Source organism: Eleutherodactylus coqui, chromosome 4, assembly GCF_035609145.1.
Source record: "Eleutherodactylus coqui strain aEleCoq1 chromosome 4, aEleCoq1.hap1, whole genome shotgun sequence".
NCBI lineage: Eukaryota > Metazoa > Chordata > Amphibia > Anura > Eleutherodactylidae > Eleutherodactylus > Eleutherodactylus coqui.
In genome coordinates, this window is record NC_089840.1 from 7,556,569 (window position 1) to 7,584,160 (window position 27,592).

Genomic DNA, 27,592 nt, shown 5'->3' on the forward strand with positions numbered 1-27,592 from the left:
TTACCACTGACATTGCATTTCATTGGAAATTAGTTTAAAAATCATGCAAAAAAAAAAAACAGCAAAAAAAAAGGTCTTCAAAGCCGACTGCGCCCAGATAGCCCTCCCACTTCATGCTTCTAGGATTCCAGGAGGCTGAGATATGAGGTGACTCACACTGTGTGGGTCATCAATAGTTGACTGACGGGGGTAACTAACTTGGGATGTCAACCAATCAGCTGTTGACCAAACCCGCAGTCATTTCAGAGAGTGGGTAGCGGACAGCGCCCTCCATATTGCGGCGGCTCGGGTTGGTAGATGCAGGCACCGCTCCCACTGAATTCAATGTAATACCAACTCGGGCCACTGCACTATGGACAGCGCTGTCTGCCTCCAGCTCTGCAAAGACAGCAAATCGGGCGAACAGCTGATCAGCGAGGATCCCAGGTGGCCGAACCCTGCTGATCAACTAATGATGACCGATCAATGGTAAAGCCCCCAACAATCCCTTTAAAAGGGATTTTCATATTAAAGAGCTGTATCACTATCTCAGAAAAGGAGATAAACGTCTGCTTTCTGGGAATCCGACCTCCCATACCCCAGCGATCCGGCGATCTGTCACAACGAATGTCCCATGTGAATGGAATGATGGTGCTCGACCCCCACTCCAGTCACTTCTGTGGGTCGGAGTCGATTTCCCTCCATCCCATAGGAGTGAAGAGGGATGATCAAGTCCTGCAGGGATCACTGGGGATGCAGCGGTCGGACTATCATCCTGAGGATAGGACATGCATGTCACATAAGAACACCCCTGTCATCATATAAAGCTCGGAGCTCCACAAGACGAGCGGCGGCGCAGCGGCTGGAAAGATGCATCGAGGATTAGTGAGAAGCAGCATACCCGAGTGAGCAAAAGCAGGAAGAGGCTGGATTACAGCGGGCGCTCCATTGGCCAGGGGTGGCACGGCTGCAGCAGGAACAGAGGACACTAAGGGAGGAGACATCCCTACTACTGGAATGGGAGGCATTGGCACAGGGGCAACAGCAGCGAGGGGTGGCATACCAGTAATTCCACTTATACCTAGAAGACACAAGACAGTGCAGCTTGTACACATCTGTACCAACGATGTTTGATGCTTCTGTAGCGCCACCTACTGGAAGGGAACTGCCCTATAAGTCAATGCCTCACATTCTAACTGGCCTTATAACGTGACAAGGCCTGTTAGAAAATTCTATATTGACTTAAATAAAAGCCACCTTCCAATAGGTGGCGCTACAGAGACATTGTAGCATCTCATTTGCATACCAAATTTCCCAGAGGAGCATTGCATGGTCTACAAGTCTCCTCATGACCATTTGGTCCTCTCCACAAGCAGAAACAGGACCCCTCCCGACAGAATGAACAGAGACATGCGAAAAAGGGGAGGGGGAAACACTTAAAAATGGCAGACCTTGAGTTGGCTGTGTGGCTAAAGGAGCGGTTGTGATGACTGGGGGGAGAGGACAGTATATGAGGCGGTGATGACAGGTAGCGGAGGTAGTTAATAGGAGTCTGTGATGAGGAGGGTTACAGTATATAGAGGACCGTGAAGATGGAGGTGTATGCAAAAGTACATGGGGCGATGATGGGGAATATGGGACAATGTATGTATGTATGTATGTATGTATGTATGTATGTATGTATGTATGTATGTATGTATGTATGTACGCACGCACGCACGCATTACATACATTTTATTTTTTTTTACATGGATTTACTGCACGATTTTCACCATCAGCACCGTTTCCACAACATGTGAAGGTACTAGAGATGAGCGAGCATTGCCCTTAGCGAGTACCTGCCCACTTGAGAGAAAAGGTTCGGCTTCCGGCGCGGGTGACAGGTGAATTGCGGCAGTGAGCAGGGGGAGCGGGGGAGGGAGGGAGAGAGAGATCTCCCCTCCGTTCCTCCCTGCTCTCCACCGCTGCGCTGCGCCCCGCCCGCCGCCGGCAGCCGAACCTTTTCTCTCGAGCGGGCAGGTACTCGCTAAGGGCAATGCTCGCTCATCACTAGAAGGTACCTCAAGGATGGCGTCAGTTTAGTCAGCTGTAGGGCAGCACATGGACTAAAAATACATTTGTGTGAATTAGCCATAAAGCAGGCATTGCACCAGAAAAAGCTCTTTGCAGACACTACGATGGCAAGGAATGCTGGGAGTTTCAAGCTCTGAAGCCTGCAGAATAAGCAGCGCAGCTCTGGACTAGGAGCCGTTCACATTAGGATTCTCAAGTACAGTATAAAAAAAACAAAAAACACAAATGTGCGCCATTTTACACTTGGCTGTACGTTTGAAAAAAGCATGCATTAAACAGTCGGCCGGACGTTTCTATATATTTGCGTTTTTACATTAAAACCGTAAAGGTTTCGCACTGTAAACGCTTTCTTAATAAAGTCTTGTAGTTAAACAACAAACACAAATCTGTTAAATGCCCCGCCAAACTGCGCCACGAGCTTCCATGGACTGTAATGTCAGAGGAGACCTGTACAGGCTTCCATGCGCTTCTTCCGTGGGCCGGGCTTATCCAGGGGTCACATGGCGGGACTAGCGGGGACTTCTGAACACTCCGGCCTGCGGGGAGCTGAAGCTACAGGATCTTATATCCCTACAATTCAGGGATGCTTAAATCCAAGTGCGAATGGACAACTTTGGGTGACCAAAAGGAGAAAAAACAAATAAAACCCCCCACGCTCCTCCTTGGCGCTCATCTACACATTGTGGTATTAAATATAAGATGAGGTCCCGCGAGCCGGACAGATCCATCTACAATTATTCCGCATACAGGATAAATAAATGCGCTGTTTTAGGACCCTTCTACACGAGCCGATAACGCAATCAGATGATCGCTCCGTGTAAATGCTGCCGCGACCAACAAGGATTGGTTCGCTTCACAGCCGATCAGTTTCTACACACAGAAAACAGAACGTTGTATCATTCCGTGTAAACAGGCGGTCATTCATCTAGGTTTATGGTGGGCCGGAATGATCCGCGGCCCCCCTACGCCTCATTCACTGAGCCACGCTTGCACCACAGTGATTATAGCTGGGACGAGCTGTTGGGCATCGGCCCCCGACGGTCGTCCCGTGTAAAAGGGCCCTGAATTGCTCAGATGTTTATAAAGGTGGCCATAACAATTAGGTCCAATTTTTAAAAAAAATTAAACTTTTTTTTTTTTTTTTTTTTTAAATATTGGAAAAAAAGGAAGTTAACTTATTTTACCAATTTTTTTTAGCTAGTGGACCGAGATGTGATCATTTCACGGCTTGTACAACATATAGACTTCTAAGCCCTGCCAGGAGCATCACTACATGGGAGGCCTGGGAGAGGCCACTAGGCCTCAGGCTGCCATGGCAATGTACCACTACACAGCAGGCCTGGGAGAGGTCACTAGGCCTCAGGCTGCCATGGCAACGTACCACTACACAGCAGGCCTGGGAGAGGTCACTAGGCCTCAGGCTGCCATGGCAACGTACCACTACACAGCAGGCCTGGGAGAGGTCACTAGGCCTCAGGCTGCCATGGCAACGCATCACTACACAGCAGGCCTGGGAGAGGTCACTAGGCCTCAGGCTGCCATGGCAACGCATCACTACAAAGCAGGCCTGGGAGAGGTCACTAGGCCTCAGGCTGCCATGGCAACGCATCACTACAAAGCAGGCCTGGGAGAGGTCACTAGGCCTCAGGCTGCCATGGCAACACATCACTACACCTCACATACTGTGCGCCAATAGGGATCAAAAAGACAGGAGGAAAAAGGCTAAAACGCACCTGAATACAGATACTAACCAAATGCTGCAGGAGCTGGTATGGCGACTGGCGGGTTCAACATGGCGGCGGGGAGAGCGGTGGGCAGGGGGTAACCTTGTAGCTTCAGTTTGATGAGTTTCATAGCTATGGAGAACTCCAGCTGGTCCATTCTACCGTCATTGTTCATGTCAGCCAGCGCCCTGGAGGGAAACGGAAACTACTCATCACAACAGTAATATCAAAGGAATACAAAACGCGTTGTGCTTACAGAAAGAATAGCGCTAACAGCTGGAACGGCGCCATTCGTGCCACATGGTGAGCAGCGCTATTGCCGGGAGCGGCCTGCAAGCAATCATCATTAAAGAGGTTTGTCTAGAAGAAAGCCCAGCGGCGTTGGCAGGAACAGCGGCGCGCCTCCACGAGCCACGATCGCTATTGTAGTTCAGCTCCAATGACTTCAATGAGAGGCAACAGCAGACATAGCGCTTGGCCTGCTGCCGCCTGACATTGGGCACTGCTGCTTGGGTCACTTCTAACCAGAATATCCAATGCTCCATTATGCCCTGAACGATGCCATCTTATGCCGCTGCAGCCATACAATTCTGCAGTCTAGGCACATTAGTTGACACTTATCGGCATTACGTTTCATCTGCCATATTCCTGCCGAGGCGCTTCTAGATCTTTCTGCAATATTTTACAACAGGCACAAGTTTTAAATATCCCTCAGAGTTGTATCGTCAGCAAAACCTGAGACTTCACTCTCATTTCCATCCACAAGGACATTAATAGACAGGTGAGAAAAGAATTAGACCGAACACCGATGGAGGAGGAAGGATGCCCGAGTCCGGAGCCGCGCCAATCACCACACTCAGCCAGCCCCTGCTGGAGTGGGCATACCTGCCGGTACGCTGCGGCCAGGATCATTGAAACAGTCAGACAGGTCCCGGCATCTCGGATACTTCTGGCCATGCATGCGGGGGGGATATCCCCATCACAGCCTGGGTTGGAGGAGTTGGAAGTACCCCTTTAATGGCGTATTATGTACTCAACATTCCCCCCTCACACAAGATGTCAGAGGGGCCGCAGCTCGGAGACTGATCACCAAGCTCTGTCATTGGCTGCAGCCCCCGGGTGGGAAACATTCAGAAATCCCTTATGTTCTCTCCAGGGGTAAGTTGTTCGGCTCTTCCTCCCACAAGAGTTTAGTCGGCTCACGTAGAGAACGGCAATTAATAACCGGAGGTGGGAGAATGTGTCAGTCGGATTACAGCCCGAGCGGCAGTAATGTAGACGCCTTTCCGTATCGCCGACCGTACAGATAATGGTAACCGCAGCCGGAGACCTCATCTGTATGGAGTCCGCTGAAGATTAGCAGCGTCTGAAGCTCTAAAGGAAAGGAATACAGCGGTAGATGCCCACGCGCTGCAACGCTTAGCCCGCTGATAGCGGATGTGCAGGATGTCAGTCCGGCCTGGAAAGGAGCGCCGGACATCTCCAGCGGACGTACTTCGTAAGTGCAGATTCTTAAGCAATGGGCATGAAGGCAGCCGGACCACAAGCACCGCAGGAACGCCCAGCGGACGGTGCTGCCCTAATTAGCATATAGCGCAAAGACCGGCAATATCTCGCAAGCGGAGTCACACTGGAAAATAATAAAGGCACGATAGGCTCTTCATGTCATGGTCTTGTTTTTTGCATGGTGAGCTGTAGTTTTCATTAGTACCATTTTGGGAAACAAAGGTCTTTTTGATCGTTTTTTTATTAAAATTCTTTGGGAGCTGAAAAAAAAAACAAAAAACCAAAACCATAATTGTGGCATTCCATTTTTTTTTCTGCTAAAGCCTTAACCATACAGGATAATTATTATTATATTGTAACACTTCTGACCTTTACATGCACATACCGTAGATGGCAAATATGTGGGTTTTTTTATTGTTTAGTTTTTATGGGGAAATTTATTTTTTATTAAGTATTTTTTGACACTTTCATTTAGTTCCCAAAAAATAATTGCTCCTACTAAATACTGCAATACTTTAGTATTGCAGTATATGGAGATTTTTGAGGTTTCCTTTTAAGTCCTGCCACAGATGCGGCTTTATAGGCATCTATACATGGCAGCCCTGGGAGACTCCAGCAGCTTGCCATGCTAGCAACCCCCTTCCCGCTGACCGTGGCATCTGAAGAGTTTACTGGTGTGATCAGAGTGAAGTCCGATTGCAGGAGTTACCGACGCCTGTCAGAAATAGCTGTTAGCCACCAGGTATGGAGCGGACGCTGCTCCGAAGCCCGGTCCATGCACACTTCAGGACCACCCAACGTATATTAACATTAGGTGGTCGTAAGACAGTTACCATTCTAAATACATACAAGCCCGGCTGTAAGTAAGTCGCCATACCCTACATCCGCAGGCGCTATCTCCTATTCAGCCGTTACAGTGTGCCAGCGCACGTCCTCCTAGCTCAGGCTGTATCGCTCGCTCCCTGGCCAGCTTCCCAGTAAGGGGATAAACCCCTAATGCATTCAGCAGCGAACGATGGGCTATGGAAGAAACAGAACTTCCCTCATCTCCGGGGAGGATGAACACGTCTGGCCTGTCACGAGCCGCGTCTACAATGTAGTGATCCGACAGACCAGCCTCAGAGAAGACGCAGAAAACCCTTACAAACAGCGACACGTGTGCCAGCTGTCCATGCAGGACCACACTGTGCCCGTCACAGGCCTGCAGATGCCAGTGATGATACTGGGGCACTGTGGTGACTGGCACTCAGTTTATGCAAATGAGAGTTCCCAGTGCCTGGCGATACCACCGAGGCACAAGGAGTGATCGACTCAAACATAGGGAGGCAACATGCCAACGCTAGACTGAGAGCATATAAGGCGCGGTTTAAGAGACTAAGGAGGGTAGATTGTTTGGTTCTTCGTCTGGCCCTAAAGGGGTTAACCAAGTTGTTTTTTTTCTGCTTGTTTCAGTTTTTGCTTCTTGCATTCCATAAAACATAACTTCATTCACTCGGGGACAGAGCGGGCGCTCAGTGGGGGTCCGACAGCTTCATTCACTCGGGGACAAAGTGGGCGCTCAATGGGGGTCCGACAGCTTCATTCACTCGGGGACAAAGTGGGCGCTCAGTGGGGGTCCGACAGCTTCATTCACTCGGGGACAGAGTGGGCGCTCAGTGGGGGTCCGACAGCTTCAGTCACTCGGGGGACAGAGTGGGCGCTCAGTGGGGGTCCGACCGCTTCATTCACTCGGGGACAGAGTGGGGGTCCGACCGCTTCATACACTCGGGGACAAAGTGGGCGCTCAGTGGGGGTCCGACAGCTTCAGTCACTCGGGGACAGAGTGGGCGCTCAGTGGGGGTCCGACAGCTTCAGTCACTCGGGGACAGAGTGGGCGCTCAGTGGGGGTCCGACCGCTTCAGTCACTCGGGGACAGAGTGGGCGCTCAGTGGGGGTCCGACCGCTTCAGTCACTCGGGGACAGAGTGGGCGCTCAGTGGGGGTCCGACCGCTTCAGTCACTCGGGGACAGAGTGGGCGCTCAGTGGGGGTCCGACCGCTTCAGTCACTCGGGGACAGAGTGGGCGCTCAGTGGGGGTCCGACCGCTTCAGTCACTCGGGGACAGAGTGGGCGCTCAGTGGGGGTCCGACCGCTTCAGTCACTCGGGGACAGAGTGGGCGCTCAGTGGGGGTCCGACCGCTTCAGTCACTCGGGGACAGAGTGGGCGCTCAGTGGGGGTCCGACCGCTTCAGTCACTCGGGGACAGAGTGGGCGCTCAGTGGGGGTCCGACCGCTTCAGTCACTCGGGGACAGAGTGGGCGCTCAGTGGGGGTCCGACCGCTTCAGTCACTCGGGGACAGAGTGGGCGCTCAGTGGGGGTCCGACCGCTTCAGTCACTCGGGGACAGAGTGGGCGATCAGTGGGGGTCCGACCGCTTCATTCACTCGGGGACAGAGTGGGCGATCAGTGGGGGTCCGACCGCTTCATTCACTCGGGGACAGAGTGGGCGCTCAATGGGGGTCCGACAGCTTCATTCACTCGGGGACAGAGTGGACGCTCAGTGGGGATCAGATCGCTTCATTCACTCGAGGACAGAGTGGGCGATCAGTGGGGATCAGATCGCTTCATTCATTCGGGGACAGAGTGGGCGATCAGTGGGAGTCCAAGCAGTCTGATCGCCCATTCTGTCCCCGAGTGCTGGAACCGGAATGCTACTTGCAAGCAGCCATTACATTTTCCCGTTTACTTGCTGGGTGCAGCCTGGCAATTAGCACTATTAAACAGGTGTTAGAAGCGCTTATAAAGTAGCGCCTGAAGGCTACACAGATGGGTTTTTTTGTGGGACGTGCAATTTTTTTTTTTTCAGGCCTCGTGCTGTCAGAGGACGTCCGGAAGGCACAAACGGTGAAGAACTGAAGGCTTTATTCTCAAATGCTGTGACATTCCAGAAAAAATATCCTTTGAAAACATTGACTCAGGGACGGGGGCTCCGAGGCACACGGACGGGAGGGCCCCCCCCGCCGGCCTCTCCCCTTGGGGCTCCGAGGCACACGGACGGGGGGCCCCCCCCGCCGGCCTCTCCCCGTGGGGCTCCGAGGCACACGGACGGGGGCCCCCCGCCGGCCTCTCCCCACCCAGATCATCTAGACCGACAGGTCTCTCCCTATATATAAACAAGAAGAGACTATCTGTATAGACAACCCGGGCGGGGAGAGGCAAGTGACAGTCAGAGGCTGCAGTGTCGCTGCCTATTCTCCTTGCATCAGCAATCCCACCTTGGGGGCCATGATGCCAGGAGTTCTTACCAGAGACACGGCAGCCTCTGATTGACTGCAGCGGTCGCCTGACTTGCAGTGACAACTACCACAATGAGCAGCGGGGCCACGGCAGGGATGCAGCGCTGGACCACGGCGGCAAAAAGGTTAGTAAGTACTGCGCCCGCTATTTTAGCAGAGTGGGCTCTATAGGGGGCATGCGGTCTGGTGACAGGACAACCCCTGTAAGTGAAACTTTGGGGACGAGAGCAGCTCAGGTCTGAACAAAAGACGCATTATCAGTTTTCACCCAGAAATCATAGCCAAGATTCATTTTTAAAAGCTTAGAAAACAAACAGTCAGCGGAGGATACCAACCATATCTGTGCCAGGACGGGCGGGTGCAACCCAGACTGGAGGAAGAAGTTTCTGGCCTGGTCGCCTGCGGGACATGAAAGAAAGGGAGTCATAAAAAAAAACAAAAAAAAAAACCAGTAATCAAGTTATTAACAAGTGCAAATCTGTATCCAGCAGAGATCCCTACAAATCAAGAGAAGCTGGGACTTCTAGTTCCACAACAGTTTAGGAGCTACATGATATCTGCAAGCACAGAACTATAGATTTATGCCCAATGTCCACGGGCGGATTTTATTTGCGTAATCTGTGCGGATCGCCGCCCATAGAAATTAATGAAGCTTCTGCAATTGATTTTATGGTATTTACTTACTATCCGGGCAGATCTAAAAATCGCAGCCCGCCCCATCGCAGATCCAGCTTCATTGAAGTCTATTGGAGTTGCGGATCCGCAGCGATCCGCAAATACATTTAAATGCATTTGCGGATCTGCTGTGGATTTTAAGGTTAGAAGTAATTAGGGAGGTGGGGTTGCAGACTTTTTCTGCGCGGATGATCCACGCTGCATCTGCGTACAGCCTCGCAAGAAAAAAAAAACAAAAAACAATCCGTTATTACCCGCAAGCATTTAAAAATCATTTTTGAGCCTTTTTTTAAATGATCCGCAGTGCGTCCGCTGTGGATATCCGCATCTGCGTCCTCGGCGGATGCACTGCATGCCATGGACATTAGGCCTTATACTACACTGGGAAGTAAAACCCTGATGGAATATAAGGCCTCCCCAGGCTCTTCCGGAGCGGTCAGCTTGTAGATGAACTGTAAGGGTACCCGGACGGCTCCACCGCTGCAGAAACCTTTCATCATAAGGCCAAAGTAACAGTGTTAACAGTCAGCCATGCAAGGTTTTGCCAAGTGCCCCTGGCTGCCATGCATTTCTGCCTATTAAGACATGCCTGTGGCCTGTCTTATACAATGCAAGTATTTCAGTATGTGGTATAAGTGAGCAAACAATTGGGAAAGAAAACGAAAAAGAGAAAATATTTCCTATTATTAAGAGTAACACACGTGACCCGCCTCACCTTTTCCCGTATTTATAATAAAAAAAAAAAAAATTCTATTTGCCATCGCTGCGTCCGTAAAAGTTCAATCTATGAATAGAGCGGATTATTTAAACTGCAGCGCGAACGTCATCAGAAATACAGAATGCACTGCAGCCCCCCCCCCCCCCCCCATGTCCAAGAGAAAATGTGATTAAAGCCATCAAAAGTCCAACATGGCGACAACAGAAGATAAAGCCGGCCTATAGAACGATATAATGTGACCTGCTCCCGATCCCACAGAATAAGATCATGCAGTGCGGACGCTGCGAACAAGATGCAAGAGTTCAGGGAGGAACCTATTGGATACCCACAGGCTATTCCAGCGGTAATTATATAATGAGAGCCGGAGATGAAGACGGAGGCGGCGCTAATTTGTGTAATAGTCAGCCGGCTTCTGCAGCCGCCACAAACTGACTATTCGCCAGCAGTCGCCCCTGAGCCTGGAATCCGTACGCTACCTAGTAATTGGATTGGTAATGTAATTGGAGCCGTGTGACGGGCTTGAACCTGCTACAATTAATTACTGAACGTAAGTGGAACGAGGAATTTTCAGAAACAGAGCAACCGTTCCTACAAATTAATCGGATTGGGAATGAGATTAGCAGGAGAAAATCCCATTACTAGGAGGATGGACGGACAATGACTGGTGCCGCGCCCGCAATGTCCACGCCAGCAGCGTCTTACCCAGGAGCCAAGATACAGGGCGGCTTTACGGCATACAAGCGAAATCGCACAACTCTTTGTACTGTTGACACTTTAAGTGGAATTCAGCTTTCAAGATGACATCCACCATCCTACCAAAAGTAATTGAACCCCTGAACTAGAATCACAGGTAGTATTTATTTCCATATGTCAATCCTTTTGCCCTCATGACATTGGATACTCTCCGTGGCATTCTTTCTACTAATGTCACCGGCTGCCATTACCCTCCATTCATCCGGCAAATATGTGGTGAGTTCTCTCAAAGACGATGCACCAGCCCATCTACAATGGAACAAGAAGCATCGTCATTGGACAGTTGAGCAATGGAAGAACAGTCTATGGAGTCACAAATCACGCTACTCCATCTTCACATTAGAGGGAGGTACCTTGGTGTTAAGGACACCTGGGGAAAGCAGTCTACCTGAGTGCGTTGTGCCAACAGTTATGTAAGGCACAGGTTCCATTATGGTCTGGGGGTGTTTTACGTGGCATGGTCTCTCCGTTTGTTGGTTGTAGTGACAAGAACCATGAACACGGAGGTGACCCTGACATTCTAGACAACAATGTGGCAATACTCTGGTAATGGTCGGCCACACTTCCAGCAAGGCAACGCACCTTGTCACTAATCCAGCAGTTTTATGTTCGTTTAAGGATATGGCTGGAAATTTGAACAGTGTCCATCTTCTGAGAAAGAACTTGCTAGAAGCTTACAGGATGAATGGAGGGAAATACCAGCTGAAGTGTATAAGACATAAGTAGAAAGTATCCCACTGAGAGTATCTGATGTCATTACCTTAAAGGGGTTGTCCCGCGGCAGCAAGTGGGTCTATACACTTCTGTATGGCCATATTAATGCACTTTGTAATGTACATTGTGCATTAATTATGAGCCATACAGAAGTTATCAGAAGTTTTTCACTTACCTGCTCCGTTGCTAGCGTCCTCGTTTCCATGGAGCCCGTCTAATTTTCGGCGTCTAATGGCCAAATTAGCCGCGCTTGCGCAGTCCGGGTCTTCTTCTTATCTCAATGGGCCGCTCGTGCAGGATGCTGGCTCAGTGTAGCTCCGCCCCGTCACGTGCCGATTCCAGCCAATCAGGAGGCTGGAATCGGCAATGGACCGCACAGAAGCCCTGCGGTCCACCGAGGGAGAAGATCCCGGCGGCCATCTTTAGCCGGTAAGTAAGAAGTCACCGGAGCGCGGGGATTCAGGTAAGCGCTGTTCTTTTTTAACCCCTGCATCGGGGTTGTCTCGCACCGAACGGGGGGGGGGGGGGGTTTGAAAAAAAAAAAAAAACCCGTTTCGGCGCGGGACAACCCCTTTAAGGAGATTCCTACTTGTGATTCTTGCTCAAGAGTCCGATTACTTTTAGCAGCAGGATACGGTATTTGTAGGTTTAGTAACTTAGAAAATACTTTATTTGTGCAATAACTATTTGACAACTTTTTCCTTATGATTTTCTGTCCGCTTTCCCCGTGTTCTCCACCAGGGTAGGTCTTATTTTCGGAGAAACTGTAGAAATCTGGACAGAAGCGTAGGTTTTTCACAAGGTTTCCGTCCCTGTCAGTTTTTTTGACTGGATAACAAAAACTATCCTCGGTGCGATTCTATCCGGGCGCAAAGACTGGAGGGACAGAAACCTTGTGAGACGGACACTACAGGGGTCTCCACACACTAACCCCAACGGGTACAACCAGGGAACTGGGAATCAGAACGGAGGCGGAGAGGAAGCTGAAGCGAGACTAGGATGAACACAATGGCGCATCTTCATCCTGCTGGCAGACGGGGGGCCAACAGGTTTGCTTTGACTGAGATAAAAGTGCGTTCGCACATCGCTGATTTGCTGCAGATTTCATCCCTTCGATTTCAGCTGCTGAAGATCTGCACCAAATCCACAACCCAATCCGCAGACAATCAGCTGTGGGGCTGCACCCTGAGGGAAAGTTTACACAGGGCCGATTTGCCGCAGATTTTCTTTTTGGACCCTCCGCATGTAAAGTCTGCATCATCTATAGTAGCAGCAAGTTAGATGAGATTTTCAAAATCCCACAGCAAGCGTACCGCTCCCCCCCTGCAGCAAGCACACCGCTGCACCCCCCCCCCCGCAGTGATTAGGCTCGGGGTTACAAGTAAAGTTCTCATTCACTTAAGTCATAACTTTGCCCTGTATTACCAGATCTGGCCACTGCAGATTGAATGGAGCTGTCTGCTTCCTGCAGAATCAGCTTTATGCATGAGCACACCTCCCTGGGGAACAGTTCATCATCAGGGATCCCTGGTGGAAGACCCCCACAGATCAACTATTGATGACCTAGATAGACCAGCAACAGTTTGTAACTGGACAACACTTTCAAGGCTGAGTCACACTTGCTAGCGCATACATTTAAATGGCAATTCCCATCAGCAGCTCTCCAGAATGAAGAAGCCATACAGTTTATTAAATGGGTTGTCCAGGACTTTCTTCATCAGTAGTTGATCAGTCGGGATCTGCTGTTCAGGATCCGCACTGAACAGCTCTTCGCCAGACCTGCTGTTAGTATGGGCAGTGCTGGAAGCAGATAGTGCTGTGAACACTGCAGTGGCCCGAGTTGGTATTGCACTGAATTCGATTGGAGCGGCGCCTGCAGTACAAACCCAGGTCACTGCAATACGGACAGCTATCTGCTTCCAGCACTGTCTCTACTGATGGTGGCAAACAGCTGATCGTTGGGGATCCTGAGTGGTGGACCTCTGCTGATCAGCTATTATGACCTACCCCGAGGATGGCTCTTCAGTAGTACAAGTCCTTAACAGTCCTTTTAGTTCCAAAAGTTTTTATTGAAGTATCGGATAACATTTGCATTAAGCTTATTTGAGTCCCCACGCAGGGGGTGCAATAATGTTGAAAAGCATATAACAATAACATAACATTTTTATTTTATTTATTTATTTTTTTTTCCTGTTCGGATTCCACCATGTTCTTAATGTAGGCAATGGACTGGTTTAAGTGTTCAAGTTTTTCTCCTCTTCTGTGTCCCTTAATTCCACCATTGTGTGTTGTGTGTTGCCTTTGATATCCCTCTCCCCCGCCCCACTCCTCTTTTCCACATCCTTCCCCCCTCCTGTTATCAGTCTTTATTTGTTCTTCTATCGGTTTAGTAGCTTATGAACTAAGGGGTCTGGTTAAGCCTGGTATATCTAATGAGACGGCCCAGGGCGTCCAGGTCTTGAGAAATAGGTCCATTTTGTCATCCCTCATGGCTGACAGTTTTTCATAAAGCATCATTCTTGATATTCTAGTTATGATTGGTTCTATATGAAGGGTGGGTTTCATCCATTGGAATGCGATGTAGATTTTGGTTGCCATACAGATCTGCTGTGCTAGTTTGTGTTGTTGGTTATTGTATCCCATGGGTTTGTCAGCCAGGAGGCATACAGATGGAGTGAGGGGGAATGTCTTACCCAATACTCTAGATATGAGGTTGGTTACTCTTCTCCAGAGGGCGGCCACTATGGGGCAGGTCCACCATGTATGTAGGATTGTACCTAGGTTATTGCATCCCCTGAAACAGTTCGGGGAGGTGGTAGGGGAGTACTTATTGATCGTTGTGGGGACTAGATATGCTCTGTGGAGTATTTTTACTGCGGTTTCTGCTAAGGTTACTTGATGACTGCCTTTTGCTGCGAATGTGCAGCAATGATGCCATCGTGGTAGAGAGAGGGTAACACCCAGATCTGACTCCCAGCGTGTCATAAAGGGGAGTTTTGTGCCTTCTGGGGGTTTATTCATGGAAGCGTAGAGTGTAGATATTACGCCCGATTGAAGTGGTGACCGTAAGCAGGTTCTCTCGAAAGGTGTAGGGGCGGTTGGCGGATTAGTAGTGTTCAGTAGGGAGCGTAGGAAGCTGTATATTTGCCTTAGTTCAAACCATAGGTTTTCTGGGACTGTGTATTTATCTATCAGTTGATGCATAGATAGTAGTTTCCCACAGGGCATGAACTGGTGTAGGGTCGTGATGTGTTTGGCTCGCCACCATTGGTAATTTTGTTCTTGTAGGCTAAGGGGGAACGCCTGATTGGGGATCACCGGTAGTAGTTGTGGGATGGGTGACATCATGGCATATTTAAATCTGTTCTTTCTCCAAATCAAAAATTGGTGGTGGGTTAGTGGGGCTAGGTGTTGTATGTTTGTGGGTTTCCAGTTTTTATCCCAGAATATGATACCTAGGTCCAAAGGGGCCAGAAGGGCAGTTTCCACCTCTGCCCACAGGGGTCTTTTCCTGCCGGCGAACATTAGGGGGATTTGTGATAGTTGCGCTGCTATATAATATTTTTTCAGGTTGGGTACTGATAGGCCTCCGGTTCTCTTGTGATAGTGCATTACCTTTTGTTTGATTCTGGGTCGTTTGTTCCTCCAGATAAATTGAAATATGGCCTTTTGCATTTCTTGTAAGTCTTTAGGGGGGATTCCAATGGGGAGGCATCTGAATAAGTATAGTAGACGGGGCAGAACGTTCATTTTAATAGAGTTGATGCGCCCTATCCATGAAATGGAGGGGTGGTTCCATTTCTTTAAGTCTGCTTTCAACTCTGCGAACAGGGGGGGGTAGTTCTTTTTGTATAAGGTGTCTAGTTTGGGGGTGAGTTTGATACCGAGATATGTGATATGATGTTGGCATGCATTAAATCCAAAATTTAGTTCAATGAGCTTTTGTGAGTGTGAGGGGATATTGTGGAATAAGGCTTCCGTTTTGCCCATATTCACTATCAGTCCTGAGACTTCAGCAAAGGTGTCTAAGACTTTCATTAAGTTTGGTAGTGAGGTGAGGGGTTTAGTTAGAGTGAGCAGGATATCGTCCGCGAATAGGCTAGCTTTACATTCTTTGCTTCCTGCGGTCACCCCCGTTATGTTTGGGTTATTTCTAATAATTTGTGCAAGGGGTTCCATCGCTAGAGCGAAGAGGGCTGGGGATAAGGGGCATCCCTGTCTGGTTCCCCTCTGAACTAATATTTTATTTACTGTTGAGGTGGGAAGTTTTAATTCCGCGGAGGGGGTTGAGTATAGGGCGTGTAGTGCCGTAATGAAGTTCCCTTGGATACCTGCTTTTTTAAGGACAGCGAATAGGTAATCCCAGGATAAGCTATCAAAAGCTTTTTCGATGTCTAGGGATAGGGTTAGTTGTGGTGTTTTATTAGTGTTTGATATGTGTATGAGGTTAAGGACTTTTCTAATGTTGTCTGATGCCTGACGGGAAGGAATAAAGCCTACTTGATCTTTGTGGATCAGTGAGGGGAGAAATGTGTTTAGTCGTTTCGCTAATATGCTGGTCAGGATCTTATAGTCTATATTTAATAGTGAAATTGGTCTGTAGTTTTTTGGGGAGGTATGGTCTTTATTAGGTTTGGGGATGACAGTTATATGGGCTTTAAGGAATTCGTCTGGAACAGTTTTTCCTAATAGAATGTCATTATAGAAGCGCGTTAGGGGCTGTGAGAGGACGGTGCTAAATTTTTTATAGTACAAGGCGGTAAGGCCGTCTGGGCCTGGGGCCTTACCTGGTTTCAGTAGTTTGATAGTCTCTTCCACTTCTTCTACCGAGATGTGTTGGTTGAGGTGGTCATTTTGGTGATCTGAGAGCTGTGGGAGCATTAGATTATTTAGAAACTCTTGGGGGGGCAGAAGGCGATTTTTGGGGTTTATATGTATATAATTTGTTGTAAAAGTCAAGGAACGTGTTAGCAATTTTATCGGGGTCCGCTGAGCATGATCCATTTTGTGTTCTAATGGAGTGGACTATGTTAATTTTTTCTTTCGCTCTAAGGCGTGATGCCAGTAGTTTGTCAGGTTTATTGGCCAGTTTGAAGTACACTGATTGAGTCCATTGGAGGGCCCTTTCTGCCTGGTTTGTATATAGAAGGTCGATTTGTAGTTTGGTATCTCGGATGTTTTTCGTCAGGGCTATACTAGGGCGTTGCTGGTTTGCTATTTCTAGCAGGGCGAGGCGTCTTTCTAGTGCTTGTAGAGCTTGTGTTTTTTCCTTCTTTTTGGTAGCAGAAATTCTGGAAATTTGGCCTCTCATGAAGGCTTTATGAGCCAGCCATACCCAGACAGGTTCGGACGTATTATTGTCGTTTGTTGCTAGGAATTCCGTCAGTTGCTCTGTTGTTTGTGCCAACGTTATGGGGTCTTTCAGTATGGACTCATTGAGTCTCCATTTTCTTGGTAGAGGCTGCGGGGTAGTATTTATAAATTGGGTGAGGACTATGTCATGATCTGACCAGGCGCATGGGATGTGTCTAGCCTGGGCAAGTATGGGGAGTATATGGGTCGATACCAGGGCCCAATCGATGCGCGAGTATGTTTTGTGCGGGGCCGAGAAAAAGGTGTAGCCTCTGCTCGTGCCGTGCATCTCCCTCCAACAGTCTGCTATTGCTAAGTCTTTCAGTGTATTGTTTATTGAAATTCTTTGTGAAGGGCTTAATTTGTCTGGACTTTGGGAGGAACGGTCTAGGGCCGGGGAGAGGGCCATGTTGAAGTCTCCCATCCAGTATATAGAAGCTTTCGGTATCTCTCTTAGTTTTCTGGCGATTTGAGTAAATAGTTTGCAAGGATTGTTCACGGGGGCGTATGAATTTACTATTACTAATTTATGTTCCCTGAGCTTACCGTGTAGTATGACATATCTCCCTTGTGAGTCTATTTCTGTTTTGTCTATTACGAGGGGGAAGGAATTATGTAGGAGAGTTGTAACTCCTTGGTGTTTTTTGGATGCAACCGACGAGAAGACTCTGGTGTATTGTGGGTGTAGGTAGCTAGGGGCAGAGGTGGTGGAAAAATGGGTTTCTTGAAGGCAAATGATGTCGGGTTTGACTTTAAGGTATTGTGTAAATGCCTTCCTTCTCTTGAGTGGGGAGTTGAATCCCTTAACGTTGTGTGAGATTATGGTAGCCATGTTGGGGCGGTAGGAGAAGGCTGAATATTTCTGGGGTGTGGCCCTGTTGGGGGGGTAGGAGGAGGCTGAGTGTTTCTAGAGTGTATCTGGTGTTTTTGGGTAGTAATGTGGTGGTAGTCGTTAGGCAGGTGGTGTGTGGAATTACCTTTCAGTACATACAATAGCATTGTAGAAATAACAGTTAAAACAAATATCAAGGTTTCGAACGGGTTTGGGTCTCTTTCGGAACCCAAGAAATCCCAAACTGAGTGTTCCCTTAAGAACATCAAAAGGGGACACTCAAAGTCTGGTGAGGATCGGGCGTCAAGTTTCTCCGCCCCGTCCCAATGCGAAAATTTATCATAACATTTAACAGAAACAATTAAACAATTCAATCTGGTTTACCAGGTCATTTTGACCTTTTGACTCCGGAGGAAACAGTTTTTAAGTTTCCTTGTGCCTATCCACGTGGGGCCCGCACACCACCTGTGTTGGTGTTAAGCTTACGTCTCCTCAACCCGTTACGGGGGGGGGGGAGGGGGTCAATTATGTATATTTTATAGAATGCGGGGCCCCAGGCGGACACGCCACTCATGGGTTGTAGGTGGGTTGCCAGGTCTCGCCGTGGGTGTAGTGCCTTTGTCTATTGGCATCGCTCAAGTCCACCTTCGTTTGTCCATGTGTATCACAGGGAAGGTCCCTTTTCAGTAGGTAGTGTCTAGTGGATGTTGGGGAGTAGTCATGTGGTAGCTGAGCCACCCCACGCCCCCCTGTGGAGGGCCTGGGGGGGGCCAGCCCCGTCGGGGCCAACAAGCACTACTAGTTAAATGATACATATCTGAATCAGGCGCTCTGGGTTCGGTTTTCGTTGATGTTCATTCTGCGGCGTGGATTTCCCGCTGTTGTCCAGGAACGCGTTGGTCGTTGTTGTCTAGGGGATCTGCTCGGTTCGCTCACATAGGGGATGTGTTCCTCCTCTAAGATGCGTTTTCCTTCTTCCAAGTTTCTTATTGAGTACGACCTTTGGTTGATGCGGACCAACAAGGCAAATGGAAAGTTCCAGCGGTATCTTATATTCGCTTGCTGCAGGGCTAGGGTTATGGGCCTCAAAGCTCTTCTTTTTGCAAGAGTGGATGGAGCAATGTCTGCAAACATTTGGACTGAGGTGGGGACCCCCGGCAGCGAGTCTAGGTTGCGTGCAGCCGTTAGGAGTTGATCTCTCATCTCTGAGTAATGGAGCTTCAGGATAGTATCTCTTGGTAAGTCAGTATTGGTCGGTCTTGAGAGGGCACGATGTATTCTGTCTATCCGTAGGGATTCCTGCGCTACTTGGGGGAGGAGAGCGGAGAACAGATTCGTAGCGGCCTCTTTCAGGTTGATGATAGACTCTGGAAGGCCTCGGATGCGTATGTTAGCTCTCCTACTCCGGTTTTCGAGGTCCTCACATTTTAGTTCAAGCGCTTCTACTCTTTCAGCACAGTCATCCCATCTCGCTCTTTCATGGTCCAGCGCGTCTATGATGTCGTCCGTTTTGTGTTCAAGATCGTTGGTTCGCTGGCCTAGATCGTTAATTTGTCTGGATATGTCGTGCACCGCTGCCTGTAGCTCCTCTCGGAACAGTTTCTTGATGTGTGTAAGGAGCTTCGAGTCTGAGGAGGAGAGATCAGAAGCTTGGTGCATACTTGGTGGGTCGATGTTCTGGCCGGTGCTTGGGATGTCTCCGTTTTCGCAGTTGTGGGGTGATTGCTCCATCTGCGTTAATGGGGTATATTGGTTGCCCGAGAACAGTTCTGGTAATGTACACTGTGATGTTGTAGGCTGGCCCTTGCTTTGTCTGTTGGTCCTCCTGGACATTATAGATGTTTCAGATTGTGAGGTCTTCTAGTTTGGTGTTAAAAGTTGCTTCTGTTCTGAAGAGAGGGACGGGGTCAGAGCGCAGCTCATGGGTAGGCCGTAGTCATTCCACTAACTGCGTATGACCCTTTTCCTGTGGGGGGGTTGCAGGTCAGCGGAAGTCTTTTGTGAATATTCTTAAATATATGCTTGCGTTTGTGGCCGTTTGTAGGATGCCTTTTATAGCAGTTGTTGTGTGGTTAGCTTCTGCAGGTTCAGGGTGCAGATTTTATGAGTGGCTGGTGCTGCAGGTCTGGTGCTGCAGGGGAGGTGTGCAGGCAGACTTTATGCTGTGCTGGCTCTGGGCCTCTTGCAGGCTGCTTCACTTCAGAGAAGGGGGGGGGGTTCTGGGGGCAGACTCCTGGGGTATCTCCTCTGTTTGCTTGAGCTACAGGGCTCACTTTATCTCTCTGCTCCCCAGCACAGGATTGGTGCAGGCTTCCAGGGGTCTGCACTGGGCAGCACTTACTTTTAGGAGTCTGCCGCCTTCTCTCCTGCCCCTTCTGCCCGTTCCCCGACGTGTTCTGGGTCTCTGCAGCTGTTCCCCCGGTCCTGCTGCTCTCTAGCAGGGGTTTGGTGCTGTCTTCCGCGGCCGGCCCTCACTTCCGGTCGGCCGCGTCCATAAATTTAGTCCGGGGATGCGGCCGGAAGTGTAGGCCGCAAAATCGCGGTTCCGGCTAGAGACCCGCGGAAGGTCTCTTTTTGTTGGTCTAGGGCCGGAGGTGTCAGCGGTGGTGTTTTCGGCTCCGTGGGGGCCCTTGGACGAGCGAGAAAGCCGCCGGCGTGATGCTGCTGCCAGGAGCTCTGGATTCAGCGTGTGCTCCCGCTGCTGGCTAGCCACGCCCCCCCTTAACAGTCCTTTTAACTAGCTGTACAGCACCTTCATTCTGACGATCGCTGGGGGGTTCCAGTCGTCAGACTGCCGCAGATCAGGAACTAGCGATATGGTGGGAAAATGCCTTTAAAAGGGGAAGGTCACTTCAAAATAAATGCATGATCCATGACAAACAGATATCCATATGGCAACCTAAAGGCCCTTTTACATGCAAAGACAATCTTTCAAAACGACTGAAAGATTAAGCGATGTATTTCCATAAAGTGTTAATAGCTTTAAGGGCCATTAACACTTTATCATCTTCATTTGCATGTAAAAGGACCTCCAGCAGCTGTTTGCAGAGCCCAGTGTGTGATCAAAAAAAAAAAAATAAAAATTACACTCCCGGCTGTGCAAACAGTGGCCTGTACATTCCATTGCTCTCCTGGAGGCTGCCGCCACGTTCCATTGCTCTCCTCTTGGCTGGTGTAAACATGCCGCAGGGAGAACATCCTGCAGTCTTTTGAAAGATGAGCGAAATGCATTCACATGGAAGGTATTTGCTCAGTCTTTTATCGGCTAAATGATGGATTTTATGTGAACCAAAATCTATCATTCAAACGGAAAGAGCGCGATGCCGGCGTTTACATGTAACGATTATTGCTTATTTCGGTGCGTGTAAAAGGGCCTTAAGGCAGCGCATACAGTCCACCATTCGAATCCCGGAACTACGCTTCTGAATATTGCTGAAGTCAGAGACCCGAGGACGCTCTGCTGATACTCACCGGTGATGTACCCCGAGGTCGGCTGGAGTCCATGGAATTGTTGGTCATGTTTCGCTCTTTCCTCCACAGTTATCGTCCAAATGTCCAAGTTCCCTATTTTACAATAAAATAAATAATAATTTGTACAGACGCCCCAACATTACCAAATAAAACAACTGCCGCTGCCCGAAAGTCAGGATTACGCAGGCAGTAAATCAACGCTCTTTGTCCGAGCGACTATATAAAAATAGGACACACACGATGTAGGCAGGCGCACACGAGCGGGTGGTAAAGCGCCGCCTACATCGTTTAGTGATGTTGCGTGTAGACGCCACATATAAGCAATGGAATTGCGCACGTAGAGCGTTTTGTACGCAGCCATAGAGAACAATGGGTTCCAACACACGTGAGTGAAACCGTGAAAATCAGTGTATTCGAAGTGCCGCGAAGTACTGTGTATTATACGTGCGTACACCGCCGCTCGTGTGAGCCTGGCCTTAGGTTCGTGAGGGAGGAAAGATCCGCATTTCTGTACAGCAAACACATCCGGCCGTGCGAGAACGTGTCACACAATAAACCCCAGAGACGACCCGGAGAGAAGCCACTTACCCCCAAATGGCGCGGCTGTAAATTGAGCCATGGCGGTGCTCCGTTCAGCTTGCTAGATGGTACCTAGGATAGAAAGTAAAGAAGGTGAATCCTCGGTTTAGTGACGCTGAGGCGCAGAGATTATAGGTACAAGTCTTTTCCATAAAACAGCGCCCCTCTTGTCCATGGGCGCAAGTGGTATTGCAGCTTAGTTATATTTGTGCAGCGGCTCTGGACAGGAATGGCGCACGCCGTACACTGCAGATTCCAACAGATTTGTCAAAATAGCAGACAACGGGAAAACCCCATTAGAAGTCAACGAGGTCAGTAGGGCGCTGGTGGCGTTCGCTATGCAGTGGGGGTCCCACTTTGGAGACCACCGCTGATCAGTTCTTCCAATCTATAGAAGCGCTATACACCTCCATGAGGCCGTCTTTAGCTGCCAGAAGCAGCTGAAACACAGCGAAAGCAGCCGAGGGGCCCTTCAGCCCCCTCATTCTAGCCATCAGCGGGGGTCTCAGAAGTGGGACCCCCACTAATCAAAACTTTTGACATGTCAGACTTCGTTTAATTTTGTTTCTAATAAATGTAATGACTCTTTAAATTCTGTTCTCATTGGACACCATGATGAACAGCGCCTTAGGGGTTAATGTGTAGGCTCACAATACGGACCCCCGCCTGTCTGGTATGGAGCCCCCTCTCCATATGACGGCGGCTCAGACTCTCTCAAAACAGCTAGCAATTATTAGTACCGCACGCTGTAAAATGACAGAAACCCGATGAGCCCATTAAAGGCCGCGGGGTCCCTCAGGCGCCTGTCGGGGCCCGTCATGTGACGCACTGGGCGCTGCCGGGATTTTATTTTTTGTACTTGTAATAAAGTTAAAAGAAGCAAGCGGTGGCCCTCGCTGACGGCGGCCGCCATTACCGTACAACATTACTAGTCGCACTGCGTATCGCGTTCCTGAAGCCGGCGGCATCAACATTTCACGAACCCTTCTATGGTAAAAAAAAAAAAAAGCGAGCGCTCAGATCCGCGTCGTCCGGCTTCGTGGGATCTCCTGGTTGTCCGCAGTAAACGCCAAGACCCCGGCTTCAGCACTCGAGTGATGAGAACGCACAACGGGCTCACGCCAACAGTCCGCGACAGCCGCCAGATGGTTGGGCTTTAACTTTTCCCAGCTAACTAAATCTGAGATGCGATTGGTTGCCAGGAACAGTAACACTTCTGGTTAGTGTAATCATGAAGCATAGCTCCGCCTCCCTGATGAGAATTAGCCATTTGTGTATCACGGTAATGAGTGCCCGCTCCCCGGGGCTTTACCAAAACCACAGTAAGTCTGTCCTTGTTGCCCCTAGCAACCAATCACTGCGCAGCTTTCACTTTTCCAGGGCAAATTAAGAAACGAAAGCTGCGCAGTGATTGGTTGCCAGGGGCGACAAGGCCGGTTCATCTGTTGATACGTGAGGCCTACTGCGTCAGGAGAGGAGCTGTGGGCCTCAGAACTGTCTAAATAGAACACCGGCTGTCGCCCCTGGCAACCAATCACTGCGCAGCTTCCATTTTACTTTACCTCAGCAGTGTCAGACATGAAAGCCGTGTGCCAATGGGCCTCGCTGCCGCCAGGAACCCGTCTGTTGATTGGTGAGGCCTACTGCACAACCCCGCCCCACACAGGACAGAGCAACAATCTGCACGGCCACCATGAGGGCACAACTACACGAGGCAGGAGCGCTGGAAGAATGGCGCGGGGGAGGGGCCTGTGGCAGCGGCAGACATATTACTATTACTTGGTGTCTAATGGAACGATCGATTCTGACCGAGCAGAAGCCCCTCTTCTCTCCGCTCGGGCTCAGAGTGGAGCCCCCCCATCCAAGATCTCCGTATGATGGCCTAAAAGGCCCCTTGGACACGGGTGGTCTTAAAGGGAGTGCTTAAAGGGGTTTTCTGGACATAAAATGGAAATTATGAAAACGCTGATATCTGAGTAGCAGCATCCTGCACCTCTTATCTGCCGCTGCGGCCCCTCCTCTCCGTCCCGCACAGCCGCTGATCTGCAGCTGCGTTTATACACATCGCTTCCGCAGAAAACACAGCAGCAGCAGTTACCTCCAACTCCCAGCATGCATAGAGATGGTCTCCCTGTGGCTCCGCCCACAGCGCACAGGTCCTGCAACTTACCAGCAGCAACCTCACTCTGACCGCCAGGACCGTACGACACAGCGCAGCGCGTCCGCCCCGTCCTCCCATCATGCACTGCTCACAGGATGGTGGAGGCTGCGGAGGAACTAGCGAATACGGACAAGATGTCAGAGGAAATGGAGGTATTATTATATGTGACAGAAAACGAAGAGCGGCTACAGCCGGGCCAAAATCATTTGGGATCATCTTCTCTTAGAACTTTGTGCCTTTCCTCTATTATTCTTCCTGGAAAGTGATAAATAAATTGACAACTGGGGGTCACCATCCCGCTGTTCAGCAAGGCGCCTCCACTACAGTCTGACTGCGGCTGTAAACAGCGGGCTGTGTGGGAGGAGCCTAAGGCCGGGCTCACACCGACGAGTTGGGGGTCTGCAGCGGAAGACCTGCAAGTGAGCGCAGAAATGAATGGCGAATGGTTGCATATACGTGCGGTTTTCTGCGTGGATGTACGTGTATTAGACAGCGTACGGAAGAAAGCTCGCAGGAGGAAGCGATCGCTCTGCTTTTAGAGCACGCTGCGATTTCTCTTCTGCTCGTGAAAACCACAGCTCTTACCCTCGTCTAGGCAAATCGGCAAAAGTCCATGCATTTCAATGCCGGCATATCGTCCGTGCGGACGGCGAAGTGCATAATTCGCAGTGACTATATGTTCGTGTGCGAGGTGTAAGGGGTTAAAACATTTAGCCTATCTTTTATGTAAACAAAAACCGCCATAATCACGGCCGGACGAGGCCAAACCGTTAAATAATCTCGCTATCTCGCACTGTAAACATTGTAATGAAAAAAATGCACAACGACAAAAATCGCAGCTTCTCGGTCACCTGACATTAAAATTAAAAAGGTTGCTGCGTGGGGTTACGGCCGCGAGTCTGTGGGGGCGCAGAATACGAGCCGCGCGGCAGGAATGGTGGAGCTCCAGTGTGCAGAGAGGCTGGAGACCGTATACTGCTAACTGAAACTACTTAATCCTAAACTAATTCCCACATCGTCCAACAAAGTGGTGGTCCGGCGGATCTGCGCCGCGAGGAGGAGCGTCCGTGTGGCAAGAGATCGGCGCCAATGTTAGGAGGGAAAGGTGAATCTGTATTTGTACTGCCAAGAGCCGCGGGAGGTTCGGTGGGCCGATGTGTACGCCCAGTTTGGCCTCGTTATGGAGACCTCTGACTAGTCTGATGGGCGCTGGCGCACCGGCTGCCACCGATGGTCTTGGTCGTCTCGGGGTTAGACCGCCATCATTCCCCGATCAGAGATGGACGCGTGACGCTCGGCCGCCTTAGCTGTGAGACGCTCCGGATCAGCCTTTTGACGATCAGCAGTGGTGATCTTAGACTCGTTCTCCGGAGCCGCTCCGTCCTCCCAAACGAGTTTTTGATCATTTGAAGTCACTTATTAGCAACATTTGTCAAAATAAGAGGTTTTTCTTGCTTGTAGAATTTACTGAGCCGGAGCACACGGGGCGATCGCACGCCCGATTCCAGAGCGACATGGCGATTTTAGTACCTCAAGATGGCGGCGCTGTTGCATCACCCAATACCGTCATACTGCGTACGTTGGTCCTCTTTACAATGAGATATTTAACGCCGTCGTCACCTGTCCGGTTTTAAAATTCGTGTTTTCGTATCGCTCACCGGCCGAGAGCGGCGCCGAAACTAGAGACGTATTCTACGCCAAAAGCGGCCTAGAAGTTATATGAACCCTAAAATGCCACCAACAAAACTACGGCGCGCCGAGGGAAAAAAATGTAAAAAAAAATGTTAAAAAAACTGACTAGAAGCCCTCGCACCGCCGCACGCACACAAAAGTAAGAGTTCAGGGTCTCCGAAGACGACAGAAGACGGTTTTTCAGTTTTTTTGTATACAAAAGAAAAGTCTTAACACATTTCTGAAGTTTTTGTTTCTTACTGCGCTTTATCGCCGTCACCGCACTGAAGAAGAACGCGTCCTCCTCACCGCACTGACCGGGGAACAAGAAGAACGCGTCCTCCTCACCGCACAGTGAACTCCATAAGGGGGGGGCAGACGGCGCCCAACATTGTCCTGCTCAATGGGATCCCCTATAATTAAGTGAGTCCTGTCAGCGCTGTGAATGGAGGATTGTCCCTGCGAGCCGGCCGCGGTCCCATGACTTGCGAGCGGTCCCCCCATCGCCGTCCGGGACGACACAGCGGCTCCTCTCCCCATTGTGTGGCAGCTAATAGAGAAAGGTTACAGAAGAACGAAACGTGAAAAGGCCCAAAACAAAGGAGCCGCGGCGACAAAGGGATTCCCTGGGAAGATGCCAGGACCCCATGTGTGATGTGCCCGCAGCACTGGAGCCCCCGGGCCGCTGCCTACAGGAAACCTCCAGCTAATACCAAGACACGACTAAATCATTACATAACGAAGGGGAAATTACACCAAAACGGCCAAAACTTAGACTTTGCAAGCGGTCTAGACCCTCCGTGAGCTCCCAAGGGGGCGCCAGTAACATGAAGCTTCCTCTAGCCCCACAATCGGGAGAAATATGTAGTTGTGGGGGTCTGCGCGATGGACTGGCAGAACGGAACCGCCAAATGGAGCGATGAAGAAGGGTCTCCCCTCCTCCTAAGATGCTGTCATGTAATTTCTGTCTCTAGTAGCAGAGCCACCAGGATGGATACAAGGAGGCGGCGAGGGGTCTGATGCCTATAGGAGTCTAAGGAGAGGAGAGGGGGACGCTGCGGGAGACCGAACCACACAGACACTGCTGCAGTTAACTACTGGCAATCACAGCTACCCTGCTCAGTACTGCTGTATGTTGTCCTCCACTGTGCGGTTACTTATCAGGTTGGACTACAAGCTTGGTATTGATCATACGGACCCACGGAATAACGTCATATCAGCCTTACTGCAGTGTGTAAGTCAGTACATCGTATAGAACCACAAGCAGCCCTCCGACAAGGACTAGATGCAGAAGTAGGAGAGTTACGAGAAGAAGACAAAAATAGGGGAAAAGGGGGTTAAAAAGGGTCACATGGACAGAGGGGCGTTGTCCCATTTGGACGCTCCTCAATTGACAAAGGGGGGGGGGGGGGGGGAGGGGGAAGCAGCCAATGCGACGAGCGCCCACCGCTCTGGAGGACTCCATGTGGCCAGGCTGAAGTACGGACGGTCATCAGCCTCCACCGTGTTATTGGCGGGAAGTGAAATTCACTCGTCAGCAAAACGCCGGTGGAGGAAGAAAGAAAAATGTATCGCTCATCACTAATTGTACGCGGGAGGGAAATGGGGGGGGGGGGGGGTCCCTGCTGGCTGCATGTTGTAATCTGTGCAACCACAACTTCTCTGTTCAGACTCTATAGGATGAGCCGGTGCCCGGGTACACACCGCCAATACTGGGCCATGTTGGCGCCCGCACAGCTTACTCTGCAGTTCCTGGGGTCCATGAGGTTACGGAGGCTGAACCTCCATCGATCAGACATTTAAAGAGGACATGTACACATCTATGGCAGCGGGCCTGGCGGCATCGCTCTGCGCACACGGCCCTGCTGCCCGCACCAGTTTGCCTATACGGACTCTTATTACATCTAGCTCCGTCAATGTGTCAAGTGGGCGGTCTCCTCCACCCCCCACCCCCCCTCCCACTTCAACCAGTGACATTAGGTCCCCTCCACCCATGACAGTGAATGAAAGAGGATCTGTAACCATTCTGAAGCATCCTCTTAAAATACTGCGTTGTGACGCCCCTCTGCTATTCTTCCTGGAAATGTACAGATAAATTAGCAGTATTCAC

The 27,592-nt window shown here is 50.0% G+C and overlaps 1 protein-coding gene across 5 annotated transcripts in view; it reads right to left on the reverse strand.

Annotated features, from left to right (window-relative positions):
* The window catches only part of ITSN1 (intersectin 1), a 147,591-nt gene that overhangs the window by 95,515 nt on the left and 24,484 nt on the right, over positions 1–27,592 (reverse strand). For 4 of the 5 annotated variants that reach the window (XM_066599015.1, XM_066599016.1, XM_066599014.1 and 1 more), the window contains exons 2-6: positions 21,660–21,722; positions 21,072–21,164; positions 8,892–8,955; positions 3,804–3,964; positions 881–1,060 (exon numbers count right to left, since the gene is read on the reverse strand). In XM_066599015.1, coding sequence (XP_066455112.1) covers positions 881–1,060; positions 3,804–3,964; positions 8,892–8,955; positions 21,072–21,164; positions 21,660–21,690 — 529 coding nt within the window. In that variant the 5' untranslated portion in view covers positions 21,691–21,722. The remainder of the gene's footprint in view (positions 1–880; positions 1,061–3,803; positions 3,965–8,891; positions 8,956–21,071; positions 21,165–21,659; positions 21,723–27,592) is intronic. The other variant, XM_066599017.1, reaches the window with a different exon arrangement.